We start from the raw sequence: 18,490 nt of genomic DNA, 5'->3' as shown, positions 1-18,490 counted from the left end.
CTCCCCTTAGTGTATAATAAACGAGGGAGTAGATTAGAAATTATCGAGTTAAAAAAAAAAAGAAAAAAAAAAGCGAGTGTGAGGAAGGGAGACAATCGTTTCTTTTTTATTCAATTTTGTTAGACGAGAAAGAAAAACTAATCTATAAAATATAATGACTTTTGTATTATATTTTCTTGACTGTTGCCTCGCTATTATTTTTTCTTTTCCTCTTAATTACAATGACATCAGTTTTAGGGTCATTTTGCTACGGTAAATCTATGTATTTTTCTTGCTCCAAATTTAGTTGTCCTCCATAATTAATGTGGTTTTGTAACAAGAAGGAATAAAAGGCCTTGTCTGGCAAGCAAGTTTTTGGCCAAATTTATTTGCTACAAGTTTTTTTAACAACTTTACCTACAGTAATCATCAAAAAACTTTTAAAAAATTTTAAACTATACACTTCAAAATATTCAAAAATCTACACACTTCAAAATTTTTTTCTACAATTTCTACAGTATTTTACAGTAAAGTTTTAGACAAACATTCAAAAAATTCACTTACCAAACGAGGCCAAAATGTAACACAAAAACAAAAATAGTAGTTCGTTATCCTTAATTCTTATTAATGTGAGTAACCCCTCCCTCTCCCCCAAATTATTATTATTATCAACCTATATAGTAAAAGCGCGAAAGGATTCGTTAAGAATGGTGGTAGTTGTGCTGATGTGGCTGCATTTTATTCGCTGGGGGGTCGTCCTCCATCACGTGGGGCTCGCGTGCCAAAAATTTTGTTTTAGGGCTTCCCTTGTTTTCTTTCCCCTCGTTCATCTCCGCCGCTTCGTTGCTCTCCAGATCTCATCTCCTCTCCCCTTCCATTTTTCTTTTCTTTTCTTTGTTCCTTTGTTCCTTTTTGTTGTTTTTTATTTGGTCCTTTTTCCTCTGTTTTTCCTTCCCGTTTCCCCCCTCCCACCTTTTCCCTTTCTTCTCTTTCCTTCTTTTTTTTTTTTTTCAATTATATGATTCTAACTGATATTTTTCCCTTGTTAGAGTTGGTCTGGATATGAAGCTCCTAAACGCACGAGACTCTGGCAGCTTCATCCGCGAAGCTACTTGTATATGTGGAGAATCAGAGTCCGAGAGACAAGCATACCAGTACCGGTTTTTGGTGCCAAGCTCCGACAACAAGACCTGCTGCTGCCCGGAGTAGACCGGAAATTCGTTTTCTTGGATACCTGAACAAGCATGCCAATTTTGGTTATTCATCTTCACTTTCACTTTCCTTTCATCGGAAAACCATTCACCCCATTTCTTCTGTCCCTGCTCTGTCAGAGGTGATCTCCCTTTCGCTTGCTCAACTATTTGTCATCAACTTCCCGCTCTATTTATTGCCATCAACTATTTGTCAGGGTGTTTCGCTAACACCCTCTCCCAACGGATGTGCTAATGCTTTTTCTTGATTCCTTATCAAATCCCCATTTAAGGTTTCTTAAAAAAAAAAATTAAGGTCAACAACAGCCACAAATGACCTTCAATTTTCTGGCTTTTGTTTCTGATCTTTTTAGATGAGATGAGCTACAAATAACCTGTAGATTTACTCAACTTTTCTCTGTTCTTCCAATGGTCTTTATTTGCTTAAAAATTAATAACGCTTGCTTTAATATCTCTGTTACTCAATTATTTTCTTAGCGATAAGAACTTTGATCTTCTAATCTTTATATCTTAAGATTTTTAATTTTATTTTATGTGTCTTATGTTTTATTTATCTGATTTCCTAATTTTTATAGTATTATGTTTGCAGGAAAAAGATGACAACTTTTATGGGATGCAAATGCAAGTACTTGTGGATATATTCCATCCTTTTCTGTCCTCCAAAGGTCTGTTCTGCTTTATTTATCTATTGATTTATTTGTTTATTTATTTTTTGCCCATAAAAACTGTCCTTTTAATTTCGGTCTCTACTCTCAAATGACTTGAAGTTTTTATTTTGCCTTTTATTTTATTGGATTATACTATTATTTTTATACAAAGGAAGATGAATTTATTAGGTTTTAGCTAAAAAATAGGCATGAACATCAATGTTTTCCTCTGTAAACATTTTTTCTGGTGCTGTTTGACAGAAAGTATGAGTTATAGTGGTTTCTTAAAGCATTCTAGAAGCATTTAATCCCTAAAACACCTATGCATTCTAGAGCCCCTGTTATAGAAACACTGATTGCTTCTTTTCTTGGCGCACATTCATTTGTGATTTTTCCCATCTTTTTATTTCGTTTATACTCTCATATTACAATTTGCATTTTTACAGAGTGAGGAAGAAAAGGAAGAACAACCTCTGTGGTAAGAAACTTTTTACCCCACAAGTTTTTTGCTCTGGTTTGTTTCCCTTTTCAATTTGTGACCTTTCCCTCTTTCCCTCTATGACAGAGGTTTGTGGAGGATGGCAAAAAATTGTGGTAAAACTCCTACTCCTATTTTTTTCACCGTACTTTGGGCCTTTGGTTTTTAGATTTTAATATTCTTCTTTTAAATACTAGCTTTGAGTGAATCCTTTTACCTGTCAAAATGAAATCTGCCAAAATTATACCAAGTGCATCTGTTAAATCAGAAGTTAAATGATAAATAACATTAACTAATATGGAACAACAGGGTCGAGGTTAAGACTTTTCACTTTCACTTTTGCAGAGAAGTCTAAAGATTTTCCGAAGAAACCTCTAAACTGGTTCAGGAATCATTTTTTGCTCAGTTAAAAGTTGCATCCTGTTGTTCTTTTCTTGTTTTTTCACTGAATATGGGACTTGGTCTTCATGCAATTTCTGTCTCTGCATCTTTTAGGACAAGTCAATATTTCTAAAGTAGTATATGTTTGAGAGTAAGACTAGAGAGATGATTGTCTACACAACCGAAAGTACTTTGCCATTGAAATTTCTCAGGGATAAATTTTTCCCCATCAAATTTTTATCTCGGGCCTTTTCTTTTTTCTTTCTTCTTTTTCTGGTATCCACTACAGGAAGAAGCAATCTTTATTTGTGGTCCAGGAATAAACAAATGGTGAAGATAGCCTTTAAGTAGGTGTTTGTTCACCTTTTATTGTTGTTTTTCCTTTTTTGGGTTTTAATGATAGTATAAGTTCTAATTAATTGAGTTTCTATTTAATTGATAGGTGAGAATATCTTAAACTAGGTGACTTGGTTGAGCAGATATTGTGCACATCCGTATTTGGAACTCCATAGCATGTCAGCTTCCTTATTGGCAATCTAGATAGACTATTTTGTAGTGTGAAAATGTCATCTTCTTTTGGTGGGCTTTTGAATAACAAATCATTAGTTTCTTTTCATTGATTATTTTATAGATTGATTACACTTTTGTTGTTAGAGTAAGTTTTACTTGTTGGTAATAAATTTGTATATTTCATCTTTAACTTTTGGGTTCATTTCTTGAACTTCAATATTATATAGGTATAAACTTGTTGAAAAAAGGATGAGAGGCATTGGTAGTATGAGGAGGGACGTAAAAGAAAAGAAGAAAGGTGTGCAAAAAAGTGCAAGTTGAAATACTGATACTGAAATCATTATGGTCATTACTGTAATGATTAAAATGTTAAGAAAAAGCTAGAGAGTGAGTTTCAAGAAAAGATCCTCAGGTTACTTGGCGCTAAGATAGGCATTGGTCATTTAAGTTTCCTATTCTTTGGGAAATTTACTATTATTTGACCATTTCAATATTCTTTTACCATACTAGAGCTACTGTGTTTGGTTGACTGTATCATTGATAGCTATTTAATGTAACTTGTCTTTACTCCTCACAGCTAAAATGGATTGATGAGGATTTCCTGAGCTATGACTTTGAGTTCAACATTTTGCTGACTTGTTAAATTTGTTAAGAGAATTTTCTTCACTTTCCTTGGAATATGTTTCTGCTGCTCTATGTGCAGGTTATTAGTCAAGATATGGAGATTAAAGGACCTCATTTAAAACATCTGACACTTCTTTAGGCTTTGTTGTTCTAGGCCCAATAAGATATCTTTATACTTACTGTTATTTGATTGTGTGGCTTGAGTTCAAATTAAGTAAATTATTTGAGAGAATGCTTAATGATTTGTTTGGCTTGCTTTGCTTAGCAATGAGTAAAAGCCCGAAGAGTGGAAGAACTCTTACCGTTTCCCTTGCATTATCATGATTGAAGTGTCATGCACCCCTAGAATCAAGATTGGAATTATTTCTCTGTCTGCCCTGCATGGATCTACATTGATTATTTATTAGCCTCGTTTTTTGATACATATTATTGTAGACATTATGTATTAAATAAGAGGTTTTGTTTGTAAAGATAGTGACCAACTTTTGTTTCAATGGATCATATTGTGTATATTGGACCTATTATGTACTTCCTAATTTTGTCCAATTACGGTGTGTTGTATTCTTAATGACACTGAATTGCAATTTTCACTTACCTCTTTAATTCAATAATTCTTTTTACTAATTATATGCCTCCTAATTGTATGGCCTCAAATAATTCAACATCTGTCATCACAACAATTTGCAAGTTAGATGGCCAGGATTGGGCAATTGGCATGCTTTCACCGTTTTCCTGCCACCTTTTTCCGCATAATCAGTAATTAATTTCATATAAATGGTCTGTTATGGCATGAAACTCAAGTGCACCAAGAATTCCACCTTTCTATTTGTCAACTGGTTATTTCATTCTCCCAATAATAAACTTCGGTTAGGGAACGCTTCCATTGACTATGAAGACAGATTGTTGCACGGAGGATTATTTTTCAAAAATATGAACCCCCTTCATTCTCAGTGTATACCTACTTCATACAATGTGTCACACTTCCATTCTCCTGACTAGAGTTGCTGCGTTAATTGTTCCGATTTTCATGTTACATGCAAAAAATTGGATAAACAATATAGAAACGATTGAACAACATCAAAATTAATGCTCGTTGTAAATTTAAAAACACCACAGATAATCAATCCTCCACAGAATAATAGAAAAAATTAATAGTGTTTACTCATTGTTTAATATTTTTGAATCTCCCATTTACTTCTCCCAACACTTCATCCCATCTCTACATGAAGCAAAATCATACTGATGAGCTTCAATTTTATTCGCCTCAATTATTTTCTTTTCGATCTTTTTCTTGACACCATGTTAGATGCAAACCTTTATTTACTCGCATTTTCTTACAACATTGCTTATTTAAAAGCTTAATCATTTTATAACCATATAACTTAAATGCAATGTATACGATTTATGATATCTCCACTTGAAAATCTGGGCATTTTCTGGGCAGCATGAAATTAACACCGCGCATCGCGCGGTGATCCCCTCCTAGTTGTACTTTATGGATGTAAGAAAATTGTATAATTTGATAATTTTTCCTTTTAAAACTTTATTACTAATCCGTTACCTCTCAATTAAAAGTGAAAAAAATCTACAATCTAATTTTAATCTGCCGCATCTACATCCATTGATGGTACTGGTTAGCAACACAAGCAAGATTAAGGTTTATGACTTCAAGAATCGTGTCTAAAATACCACAACTTTATATTAAACACTATATTGTACATACTGAATCTTCAAATCTTACAACACAAAAGAAGTGCCATTTGTACTTAGTTTGTGTGTAATAATTTATGCTTAGTATGTTTCATCCCTAATAGTCATAATTACTTTAGAGTATGTACTAATTATGGTGCGTGGGTCATCTACGAAGGGAAATAGGGCAGGAACGGTTGTCAGAGACAACCATTTCTGGCAGTTGACGGCCTTGATTTGGCTAAAAAATTGTGCGGTCCAAATTACACATTGTAACTCGATTTTCACGCCATGTGTGGGGCCCCCAACATTTTGTACTAAAATTACACGTTGTGCAAACAAAGTTACACTGTGTGTAACCAAAGTTACGCGCTGTTGAAAATGGTCAGAACTGCTGGGGACGGTTGCACCTGCAACCATCGTGCCCCTTGTCCTCTACGAAGATATTTGGAATAGTAATGAAATGATTACATTCATTAGAACAAATGATTAAAGCAATGGAGCACAGACTTCAGCTCCCTTAAGATTGGCCCACTGCTCATATGATAAGATAACAATCTTGGAACAAAAAATAATTAAACGAAACACTAAATACTTCTAATCAGAAAGTATTCTATGCCTGCTTCAATCAATATCTGTAAAGTGTTGTTACCCATATTGATTTCATAATTAAGAAGATTATATCAAGTAGAGTATTAATCATTGTGCCGGGCCATTCAAAATGCACCATCTTGCCAATAGGAAACAGCATGAATTTCTGATAACCCCTTTTGATGATTTGCAATATCATTGCTTCATTCCTTCCACCCCCCACCCTCCCAAAAAGAAAGTCCAATTTGGATGTGGATTGTTGACGTGTATGGTTGTTGATGGAGAAGACTGCCCAACAGAAACTTCTCTTGCAGCCTGAAATTTTAAGTACTGTAATGCTTAAACAGTTTTCTACGGTTCAATCAAAATATTAGTATACAAGATGTTCATGAATTGGTGAAATAAACTGGCCGGATTCACTCATAAAATTGAGTCTTCTGTTTTAGATCTTTTGATAGGGACTTCATGTCTTGAGTGACAGCTATTTTCCAACTATTAAAACCCCACATGGTAGTACAATATTGCTTAAAGATTGTCCTCTCGAACCTGCAAAGCTTTTGTCTGTTTGTTTGAATTTTCTCCAATTTGATAGATGACCATTCTTTTTCATCTTTTAGCACTACGTGAGGACAAGTTTTTGTGAAAAATGATATGCCGAGACTTGAGGGATTTTCTTCAACCAAGAAGAATGTTATACTAGAATAAGAATCTCAAATTGTCAACAATTTTAACTATGTGTCACAAGTGAGCATCTGTACATCATACATGACTATTATATGATGACCACTTCTATCACAGCGGAAGCAAATTGAAAATAATAAAAGTAGAAAAACCTACCAGATTGTAAAAGGGATAATTTCACAAGCCTCCCTTGAGGTTTCACAAACAATGATGACCACTTCTATCCTTGTGAATCAGTTTCAAGAAAACTAGTATGTTATCTACAATACATTTTGAACTGCCTTGCTTGATCAGTAGATTTTTGAGTTGATAATAAAGCTAAATTCCCATACTTCATGCATTCTATTATGTGTAAATTTATATGGTGACGAACGGATAATAGAAAAATATTAAGAGTTGAAGTAAATGCTGGTGTGTTGTTCTGATCTTATGTCAAATAAAAGTTGTATTTTGTTATTGAAAGACGTGAGTGAATTCCATAATTCTCCCCTATGGCTTAAAGAGCCATAATTTCTGCTAAATGTTTTCACTTTGAACTCTAAATGCAGCACAAAACAATAACTTTATATGCACCCAAACTCTTGCTGCTTACAATTATAATCTTGAGGGTGTAGATGCAATTGTGATGTTTATATACACATAAAAAATCTGGCGGTTGGAACTTGCAGGTAGGTGTTGCTATGGTTGTTAAAACATTGCTTATGTTTCCATGTGGTGCTTGAAGGTTCCTGAATTGTATTTATACCCTCTCAACTTTACTAATCATTTCAACCTTTTAATAACTTGCAATCTTTTACTAATACAGGGACCAAGAGGGCATTCATGAAATAAAAATCTCATCTCACTCATGAAAATAATATTTGAATCCTATTTGGATTGAATTGTTACCAAAATCTCATAGGCAAAAGTGGTTAGTAAAATTTTTAAAACCTCAGGAACTGTTAGTGTAAGTGTTAGAAATCTCAGGGGAGGTTTGTGAAATTATCCCATTGTAAAAACATCGAAGCTATCGGGTAACTAAAACTAAATTCTATGTGTAAGAGTTTTTCAAAAAGTGATCCTATACATGTACAATGCATTATATGTAAGTTTGGAAAGGATGAGATTTTTTTTTTTCAATTATGTATGTATATAAAGAAAGTGCAAGTTTTCCTACACGTGTATAAATTTTTTGTTGTTTTCAAGTGTTATATTTTTTGAAAAGTAAGATTAATTAAAAAAGTAAATAATTACAAGGTAGTATAGGTAAGATTAAATAAGGAAAGTATATAAATACAAGGGAGGGTAATAATTGTAAGTATGTGTATATATTTGGTAGATTAGATGAATATTTGGTGTGTTAACGACCCATCAAAAAAATTCTAAAAAAATTACTACATTATCGGTGCATAAAAAACATACTCATGATTTTTCTCATCGTATAAAAATGTGTTCTTGAACTTTTCAATTCTCTCAAATTATGTAGGCCGATGTAAAGTGTGTGTTCTTAAATTTTTTTCCCATTTCTTAAGTCCTTCGAGAAAATCCCAATTTTTTTTTTATATCGCCTAGAGACTTTCACGGATGATTCATGGTACTGAGGCTAAAGCTTTACAGTCAAGTTTGAAGGTCCTGTTATGGGGCGTGTGAAAACAGCAGATATGCAAGAGAGCATCAGCATATCTTGTTGGATCCTTTGACGTGATTGTAAGCCTGCTCAAATTTAAGGACGTGATTAGCTAGCTAGTATATTGTAGGCCCTGAAAAATAGAGGCAAGAAATCCCCCGTGATTAGTGCATTCATCCATGAGAAAAGATTGTCGAGCCAATTCATTGGAATTAGTCACATCCTGTTACAGAGATGAATGAGAATAATTGCTACATCAAGTCAACTCATTGCCCCTTTCGAATGCCAGCACATTTGCATGAGGGTTTTAGCATAATTTGATAGCATCAGATACAAATTCCTGTAGGAATCCCTAATTTCATTTTGTACTCCTTTTAAAAAAGAAAATTTTTTAGCAGGGATGAGATGGAATTTAAGAAGCGGAGAAGGTGCGTGTACGGGAATTAGAATCCAAAATTTCTATGTTGTGCGGCCCCAACATTACTTTTATTTTGTACTCTTCATTTCATTTTACATCAGTGAGTAGCTTGGAATATTGCAGATGCATGATTCACTACACACTTATAATGATTATATCATACTACAACAATGTGAAAGTGTATACATAATTAACGATTTAATTGGAGTCTGATGATTCATCATGTGGTTTGTTGATTGATGATGCCTTTGTCCTGCGTCAAGATTTCATGTGTTGAGAAGATTTATGGATTCCTAGAACTTTTTAATGTTCCTACTCACAACTTTCCTAAGTATGCTATCAATTCTTTGTATATGGAAAAACCCTTCTTCATCTTTTATTAGTTCTTCACTTGTTGCAGATTTGGTTCCATGATTAACAAAATTATTCTATTTTTATTATCAAAGACAAATTGGAGTCTAAAAAGGTAATAATTAACCAACCCGATTGATTATTCATAATTTCTCAAGTTGTGATGCTCACCTTAATTGGGTCCTTAATCAGGTTTACAGATGAGTCATTGGTGCACAAATCATAGAATCACTACTGGTACTGACAGGTTTTGAATCCTCTTGTGAAGCTGGGAATTGAATTGATTTCTCCGCAGCTTTTTGGCCATTGGGTTGACCTCCAACCGAAGCAAAGCCAAACTTCAAGTCATATCTCCATCAAACAACGCATATGACGTGCCCATCACTTTCACAAATACTTGATCCAGCAATCAAACCAAGCCATTAAATGTACCAAAGAATTTGTCATGAAATTTACAGGAACCTGCTGCATATATGCAAAGCTCATACGTGATTATCTGTCCTAAAGGACCTATGTATCATCAACCTTAATTAGCTTATAGTGGATGGTCAGTATTTGGCTTGGCAATCATGTCAAAATGATGAATCTGTTACATGTTTTTTTTTTTTTTTTTTTTTTTTTGGGATATGTTTGCATTATGGATCAAGTTACTTCAAAACCAAAACTTTTGATGACAAGTTCTGAATCAATTATGGTCGGTAATTTTTTTTGTATTTTATTTGGTCTGTGATCCCATGGAAGAAACCTTAAAATATGTCATCTACACACATGGCCATAGTCTAGCCAATTTACATTTAAAGGGCCCTTTTAGTTCCTAAATTATAAGTTTAGGACAAGGGTCCACTCTAATCTTAGGAGACAAACATGAAAGGATTCTGTTTATGTTCTCTTTTGTCAAATATATCAATTGTTTGGATTCTAGTTTTTTTTATTCCATTGAGGCCAATATCCTCCTTACATACATGAATGGGTCACACACACACACACACACACACACACATATATATATATATATATATATATATATATATGCACAAACAAAAAGTGACTAAAAGCCTTGAAAAATACTTTGCTCAAAGCAGTAGAGTGCTTGAAATTTTAGTTATTTTGAAACCCAAAAAAAAAAAAACCAAATTAATTTTCCTTGTAATATCATCAGAGTTCGGTAAGTAATCAAAGGTTTTTCTTTTTCTTTTTGTTTCTTTTTAGGGTTCTTTTTGGCAAAATGTCTTTCATGTTTCAACTCATCTTCCACCTGCGAAGGAGAATAGCCTTAGCCTTAGCCTTATATCGTTTGCACCTCAAGAAGCTGGATACAATCAACATCTCCAATGAGGGTTAGGTCTCCCCTAGAATGGAAAAGAATATGTAATCTTCCAGTTACATGTGATGTGAGATTCCTGTGAGGAAATATTAAATAGTGTACCTAGTATTAACAAAAATATATACTTACCATTTTCATGCCTAATGAACGTATGCACAAAAATGGTTTAGAGTTTTGACATCTGTGCACGTAGTGGTTTCTTGTAAAGACAAATACACCAGTTTTCTAATGCCGAAGTCTAGGCTAAATGCAAACTGTCTTCAGAATCTAGTAGTGTCACTCAAAGAAAAAACAATATATTGTTTTGTTTGTTTGGGGTATTTTCTGTTTTTCCTATCTGTTTTTTTTGGGGTTAGTGGAAATAGAATGAAAGATTTGTTTTATTTTTCACTAAATATAGAACACGAATGTTTTTATTAACTTCAGCTGAAACATTAGCAAACAATCAAGATAAATGCTCTCAACTTATCCATCCAATAGCATTACAAGTTTTTTCTTCAGATAAACTTGTGATGCTAGATCTGATATGATTGAAGTTGTGGGGCAATATTGAAGTTTGGGGGAGGAGATGGGGGCTACTTTTGTTTTCAAGATAAATGCTTTTTCAAACATATGGGCAATGCACTTTAATCGTTAATGATTTTGGTGTATGAAGGTTTAGCCTAATGTAGCAGGCTAATGTGACATGGAGGCATGGATCACAGCTTGCAAAACCAAGCATATACTACTATCTATTTTTTTTTTCTTGTCGCAACTATATCCTGTCGGAGGAAGTCATTTGAAAGTGACAGTCACAATTAAATGATAAGGTGGAAGGCAAGGGTTGAACTTTGACATCCCACTCTCGTCAAGAATTTAAATGTCTTCCTGGTGGTATCAACAGTGACAAGCATATACTACTAGTATCTAGAAAATAAAAAAATTTTAAAGTAATAAAGCAAAGAAAGATTAACCTAAGAATTGTAGCCCACACCTCTACATTAGCTTTAAATGTTATTTACTTGTTATTGTAATGTTTCTTTTTCTAAAGACTAGCCATGGTTTTTAAGATTATCTTCAACTCTTTTAACTTGTTTGTGACTTGTAATTCCCGACACAAATGCAATGATTTTGGAGATAACGTTTCTCTCAAGCATACATGCTCTTGAATGCTCATTTCCCTTTTCTTAGTAGGCTTGGAGAATGATGCATATGCAATGCAGCAAGAATGAAATTGCCTTAAAATAACATCCTTTCCTTTTTTTTTTGATCAAAGGAAGAGCAGGATTTAAGGAGGAGGAAGGAAACCAGAACTCAGAGAACTTCTTCTTCTTTTTCTTTAAATTTTTTTTTTGGAGAATTCATATATCATGATTTAGCATCTCTTTTTGGCTAAACAATTACTCATGTATGAATGGAAAATGAAACCGTTCGACAAAGATAAAGCCAAGAAGCGAAGAAATCTTGGATGAGGGCCCAATATGACTCATTGACTTGAACAGTGAGATGGAGAAGTTGGCCACCGTTTCTTTTCATAACTGCAATGGACCTAATCAATTTCATGTTTCATTTGTGTCGGTCTTGCTTGTTCTTACACAAGTTTCCTTTGTTTCTTTCTGATCTAAGATACAAGTTTCGTTTACACCATACGAGCTAGCCAGTTCTCTTTTTGTTTTTGTTTTTCTTTGTTGTTTTAGAGGGAAAATACTGAAGTAAATAATAAAACCTATTTGACAATCTACTCACTAAAATGAGTCTTGAACTCAAGGGTCATGCTGTTCAGAAGCTCTTGGTTCTTTCTCCATGGAAGCAAGCAAAATTACAGCCTATTTTAGGGGCATTAAGTTATAAGAATGCAATAAAAGCTACCAAATAGTAACAGTCATTAATCAGTTTTAGAGTGGAATAATGAAAACTTCTGGTCGTGATAGAGTCATTATTATTTACTTTTGCAGCAAAAGTAGTCATCTTTCTACTGTTTTCCCTCATCACAATTCATATTTTCACATCTTTCATTCCCAAGTCAGTCATAACAGAGTCTAAAACTGCTCCTCACAATCTTCCTAAAATCACTGCACTAATTTTAACCGACATTTGACCTGCAAACATAAAAAGATATTCTATATCTCTGGATTTTCAACTGACTGTACTTTTTTTGTATGCACTGTTAGTTACTATACTGCCCCAAAAGTGTAGCAAATTCTCTGTAAAACTTGATTTCTTTTTTTCTTTTTTCCTGATAAACAGTCATCTTCACAAGAAATTAAAAGTGCCAGCCTAAGTCCAGGCCGTGGGATTGGGAGGTTTAGTTAGCTAGCTTGCACCTCTCCATGCTTCCCTTATACTGTTTCTTCTAAGACATTCTTATTACCTACCACTGATAACTCCATCCCTCCTTATTTATCCTGTTCATTTTCTAGTAAGTATTATAACTGATTCCACCACCACCACCACCATCACAACCATCGCATTTATCATTGTGTCATTAGTAACATTTTTCACCATTCTATGTACCTGTACTCTCTTTGCAAGTACAGCCCTTTTGTTGTTGTTATCTGGTCAAGGCATTTTCAAGGAAAACAGGGCAGTTGGTGGAGCTGGAAAACTGAATCTGAGCTCAGATTTGAACTTGCATTTGTTAATGCTGGGAAAAACCTGTTGGATTTCCATCAGTTGGCTCTGAATTTGATGCTTTTGAGGCCTGTGTTGATTTGGGATTCTGGGAAATGTGCTGATATTGATATTGATCTTTTGGACTTCTTTGGTCAGAGATCTGTAGTTGCAGTTTAGTTTGCTTCTCCAAGAAAAGGTTGGATTTTGATGGGGTGTCTGAGATCTATGCTGTGAAGGGTCGTATACACATCCCATTTCACGCAAGGTATGTAACTGAGAACGAGTAAAGAAATTCGAGAACTCATCACATTGCTCTGCTTTTCTTTCATTTATAATTATTTCCATTTACTTAATCTGTTCTACCTGTTCATGTGAAGAGTGAAACAGCAAATTTAGGATATGTTCGTGAAGTAACTTTTTGGTAGGGAGAAAATGTGCTTTCTGCAGTTGGTCTTCTTTACTTTTGTGTTCTTGATCTATCAATTGAGAGTGAAAAAGATGCATCTGTCTTGTTGCATGGAGTAACTTTTGCTGAGTGTTGTTTCCACAAGCTTTGGTCTTGTTTATCCAGCAACGCGATTTTAAAAAGACTGCTAAGTTGTTACATACTCATATTGGCCTCATGCCAACCAAACAAAGAGCTAGTGGAAATAAGTAACTTTTTTGTTTTTGGTCTTATAATATTCAATAGTATGAGCATTAGAGTCATTTGTCTCGAGCCATTAATATTTGCGAATTCTATGTTCCTTGTGCTAATTCATAGGTTTTTGTTTTTGGCTTTAGAGAAGATGGCTTCTGATTTAAATGCTCAGCTATCCAAAAGCACTTCAATATTTGGTCTGAAGGTTTGGGAACTGATTGGAATCATTGTTGGGGCATTGATTGTAGTTATCCTCTTTGTGCTGACATGCTATCTTACTTCAAGAAAGAAATCAAAAAGAGCTAATGAACAGATTCCCTTCAGCCAAATACCGGCAGTTTCAAAAGAAATTAAAGAAGTGCGAGTGGAGCAAGTATCAACAAATGAATTTACTCCTCGTGAAGGGATTCTTCTTACTATTCATGACAAATCTAGTGATAAAGAGTCTGACAAGGTTTTGGTCCATTTGGGAACGGGGAAAACGAAGAATGCAGATAACGGCAGTCAATCTGGTTCTTTTCATCATGTTGAAAGAGATGGTTGTGGATCACAATCTGGAGAGGAAGGGAGCTCTGGAACATTTGGTGCATACAAAAATTCGCATCCAATAACAGCTCCTTCTCCTCTGACTGGACTTCCAGAATTTTCGCATTTGGGCTGGGGCCATTGGTTTACTCTTAGAGATCTTGAGCTTGCAACAAACCGATTTTCAAAAGAAAATGTTCTTGGTGAGGGTGGATATGGTGTTGTTTACAGAGGAAAACTAATTAATGGTACTCCAGTGGCCGTTAAGAAGCTCCTCAACAACTTGTGAGTGCCTTAACAAGTTGATTCAAATAGCAACATTTCCCCTTCTCATAATTCTTTTTCTGTTAAGTGTCCAATTGTCTCTTGATTTTTCTTCTTTTCACCAGAGGTCAAGCTGAGAAAGAATTCAGAGTGGAAGTTGAAGCCATTGGGCATGTGCGTCACAAAAATTTGGTCCGGCTTCTAGGATATTGCATTGAAGGAATTCATAGGTATCTGCTTCATCATTCTTTAATCACTCTTTATTTTTCTTAAATAAATAAGCTTAAGATCCAAATACTCGAGTCTTCATGCAATGATAATCATGACTCGGACATCATGCATTTGATACATGTGAATAGTCTACCTGCTAGCAGAGATTCAAAAGCTGAAATCTCATTGTAATTGACTTGATCATCTAGCAATCACAAGAGCTACCATTCAAGCTAGTTTTGAGTTAGGAGTTCTTCTGTTTAAATATCTGTTAGGTGACATAAGTGCACCACTAAAAATGTCAGGATTAGTATTATAGTTTTAATAATGTGCACTGTCAGCACTAATCTCATTCACTGTCAATATTTCAGGATGTTAGTCTATGAATATGTCGGCAATGGTAATCTAGAGCAATGGCTTCATGGAGCTATGCGCCATCATGGCTATCTTACTTGGGAGGCCAGGATGAAGGTTCTACTTGGCACAGCTAAGGCGTAAGTTGAATCACTGGTATCATTTGTCCAACAAAATCAGTTTAAACAAAATCTGTTTAATTAAAACTAGATACATTTGGTGCAGTCTTGCTTACTTGCATGAAGCAATTGAGCCAAAAGTTGTTCACAGAGATATAAAGTCGAGCAATATACTGATAGATGATGACTTCAATGCCAAGGTCTCTGATTTTGGTCTAGCTAAGCTGCTCGGCGCAGGGAAAAGCCACATCACAACACGGGTTATGGGCACCTTTGGGTGAGCAATCTTTTACTTTTCTATCCAAATGCAAGACAGGTTTTTATGATGTTCGACTTTTCGGGGATGCTAATGAATATGTTGTCTTACTGTCTATGATTGTGGAGGGACATCTTACCGTCATTTACTTATCTCTGCACAGATATGTGGCTCCTGAATATGCAAATACTGGTCTTTTGAATGAAAAGAGTGATGTTTATAGCTTTGGTGTTGTACTTTTGGAAGCAATTACAGGAAGAGATCCAGTAGACTATGGTAGGCCGCCACAAGAGGTACACATTACTACCTCCCATCCTGTTGGATTAGAAATTGCAATGCATTTTCCGATTTTTAAAGGCTATTCAGACATGGGTTATGTGATTTCTCAAGTTTGAACTTACTGCAATTGTGCGAGAGAGAGTTTTTGCAAGATGGACCCTCTGAAATCCTGATTATTGTTTGAACTCTCAATACCATTCATTATACACTAGAGTTTTCTCTCTTTTCTTCTGTTTGATAGTCTAGAAAGAGCAACAGATAGAACCAAGGTTATCCATTTAAGCAAATTTCCTGCAAACGTTGCAACACTTAAGCTTCATCATGTAAATTTTTGAAACAAAATATGAGGCTATGTTGGCATACTCATGATATGATGTTCCTCTGGTATTGTACAATAAACATTTCTGCTTGCTTTTCAGCATGAACTATATTTTCCAAACAGTTACTTAATCAAGCCTGTTTATCTATGTTAAATCTTCTCAAGACTAATCTTGCATGCATTTGATTGTTCTATCTGATATCCTACATAGCAAGCTCCCCATTTTTAGACTGTAGTATGTACCGCACTACAAGGGCAACTTATGTAAAATCACTATTGTATAATCTTTTTGGTTTATTAACACTATCTTGCATCCCAAAAAACTGTCTTTGGTGACTAGAAAAAGACAAGCCAGGAAAGGAAATGCAGAATGGCGTGTTCTGGTTAAGGCTATGTATTTAGTACATAGCTTTACTTTTTGCTATTACTCGTTTGTCTTACCCATGATGCCTCTGAGTTGCCTCAAGAAAGTTCTTTTTGTGCAAAGTCTTTTATTGGGATGTAATTATATTCCCTTTTCTGGATGGTTCACTTTCATGCTTTCTTCTGACATTAGTTGCTTTATATAATTCAGCTATACAGCAAGGTTTCAGAACATAGTTGGAAGTTTCCATCTCATTTAATTTAAAGTTCTGTTGTGGTAGCAGGTGAATCTTGTTGAGTGGTTGAAAATGATGGTTGGAAGCAGGCGCTCTGAGGAAGTGGTGGATCCTAATATTGAATCCAGGCCATCTACAAGAGCACTTAAGCGATCCCTTTTGACTGCTTTGAGATGTGTTGATCCAGACTCTGACAAGAGGCCAAGGATGAGTCAAGTTGTTCGTATGCTCGAGTCAGAGGAATATCCAATTCCAAGAGAGGTTGGTTTAGATTTTTCTGTCTTAAGAGTTTAAAAGTCTTTTGGTTTTTGGTTTAAACACTATGACTTCTTCAAACCAGAGTTTCTATGATCAACTTTACTTCTAGCCTTCTAGTTTATTACTGAAAGAACGAACGTATTAACTAGGTTCATGTTGTTTCCATCCCTCCACCCTTCCCTCCTTGCTCGAGTAACTTTGTACTGGTCGGAACCGAAGTGTATATGCACTTTATTAAGAAGATATCCAGACTAGAACCATACGCTACTCATACTCGGTTTACTTCTTCCATTCATTTACAGTTTAAGGACTTGTTCACCTAGTCACTCATTTAATCTTCTCCACATTTTTGGGCAAACTTGTGCCTGTGGCCTCTTTTTACTTACATTTCTTCCTAATAACCTATGACCTTTTCTCACGTATTCAAGATCATTTTGGACTAATGGTTTTCTTACACTGTGCTTTACCCTGTGCCAACCTCACAATAAGGAGACCCTTCACTCACATTCTTAATCACTCTGCAGCATTGGCTCATTCATGTAGTTCCTTGTGTTTTTGTTGCAAAATTATGTATTGCAGTGGATGTTGTTCATTCTGCTAATAATGTGCTTTCCTCCTACATTTATATGGTTTCTCCATCCGAGCCCTGACAGTATTCATTCTTTTTCAATTCAATCTCCCAGGATCGAAGGCACCGAAGAACTCAAGCAGGTAGTACTGAGATTGAGTCTCAGAGGGAGAATTATGACACTGATAAAAGTGACAATCCAGAACCAAGGTCAGAGAGCAAAAGGAACCACAGAACATAAAGGAGACGGGACTCCAACTGAAAATCCAGAGCACAATGCACAAAAATATGTTTCTTACAGAATTGGCAACCTGATAATTCATGATCTGATGTTATGATCCTACTCTTTGGTTACAAGTATTGGCGTTTTAGGGTGTAGAGACATGGCGGGGAAAAGTGCCTTTCTTGGTTTTTTTTTTCTTTATTTCATTTTCAGTTTTGATTGTCTATTTTTACTTTTCCCCTTTGGATTGGGTTCCCAGATTCATTCTGTTTTTGTTTTATAAAGCATTATGATTTCCTGCAAGAAGGCAAGTAGATTAAGAGAGAATTGGCCTTATGTATGAAAGTGGTGGTGTGTTTAAATCTCAACAATCGTAGCGGCTATGTACAGATACAGGACTTTATTTCAGCTTGTTTAACCATTGTTTTGATTCAATGAAAATGCTTATATCTTCTTAGACAGTGATTGAAGTGTCAACAAGAAGGAAACTACCAGTTAGCGCATTCATCATAGTTAGCAGCTTCATCATAGTTAGCAGCTCCAGCTCCGTATCAAGGTCACGATTGATATTGTCACTAGCATCAATAAGAAAACCACATGGTAAGCTGATGCTAATATGCATGTGAAAAAACAGGTCAGGAAAGTGGAGTGACATCTCAATATTAAGGTGCATATCTGATATCCCAAAAGACCTCTATGCAGGCCTATTGGCTCTAATCCCTTGTTCCTCAGCTCTGGGTCGACTTCTTCACAAGAAATTCACTGGGAAAGAAGCGTACAGTTAATTTTTATCG

At 35.1% G+C, this 18,490-nt stretch overlaps 1 protein-coding gene and 1 long non-coding RNA gene across 5 annotated transcripts; both read left to right on the top strand.

Annotated features, from left to right (window-relative positions):
• Positions 1-762: 762 nt before the first annotated feature.
• On the top strand, positions 763-4,376 carry LOC113727862 (uncharacterized). Of its 2 annotated transcripts, XR_011839644.1 has the most exons (5): positions 763-1,312; positions 1,780-1,855; positions 2,284-2,315; positions 2,403-3,043; positions 3,139-4,376. It is a non-coding gene; the product is annotated as an uncharacterized lncRNA (long non-coding RNA). The 2 variants fall into 2 exon arrangements; XR_011839643.1 differs by having other exon boundaries at positions 769-1,312; positions 2,403-4,376.
• An 8,282-nt stretch (positions 4,377-12,658) lies between these two features.
• LOC113727860 (probable receptor-like protein kinase At2g42960) lies at positions 12,659-18,157 on the top strand. 3 transcript variants are annotated; one of them, XM_072076389.1, is made up of 8 exons: positions 12,659-13,347; positions 13,871-14,532; positions 14,637-14,741; positions 15,093-15,215; positions 15,301-15,471; positions 15,614-15,743; positions 16,693-16,908; positions 17,589-18,157. In XM_072076389.1, the coding sequence occupies exons 2-8, from the start codon at positions 13,871-13,873 to the stop codon at positions 17,712-17,714; spliced, it is 1,533 nt and encodes a 510-aa protein (XP_071932490.1). In that variant the 5' UTR covers positions 12,659-13,347; the 3' UTR covers positions 17,715-18,157. The 3 variants fall into 3 exon arrangements, with proteins under 3 accessions (XP_071932490.1, XP_071932489.1, XP_071932491.1); XM_072076388.1 differs by having other exon boundaries at positions 12,660-13,347; positions 13,866-14,532; XM_072076390.1 differs by having other exon boundaries at positions 12,665-13,347; positions 13,866-14,532; positions 16,696-16,908.
• The last annotated feature ends 333 nt before the right edge of the window (positions 18,158-18,490 follow it).

The sequence above is a fragment of the Coffea arabica genome, chromosome 2c (assembly GCF_036785885.1).
Source record: "Coffea arabica cultivar ET-39 chromosome 2c, Coffea Arabica ET-39 HiFi, whole genome shotgun sequence".
In the NCBI taxonomy this organism is placed as follows: Eukaryota; Viridiplantae; Streptophyta; class Magnoliopsida; order Gentianales; family Rubiaceae; genus Coffea; species Coffea arabica.
This window is presented reverse-complemented; position numbering and strand designations above follow the sequence as displayed.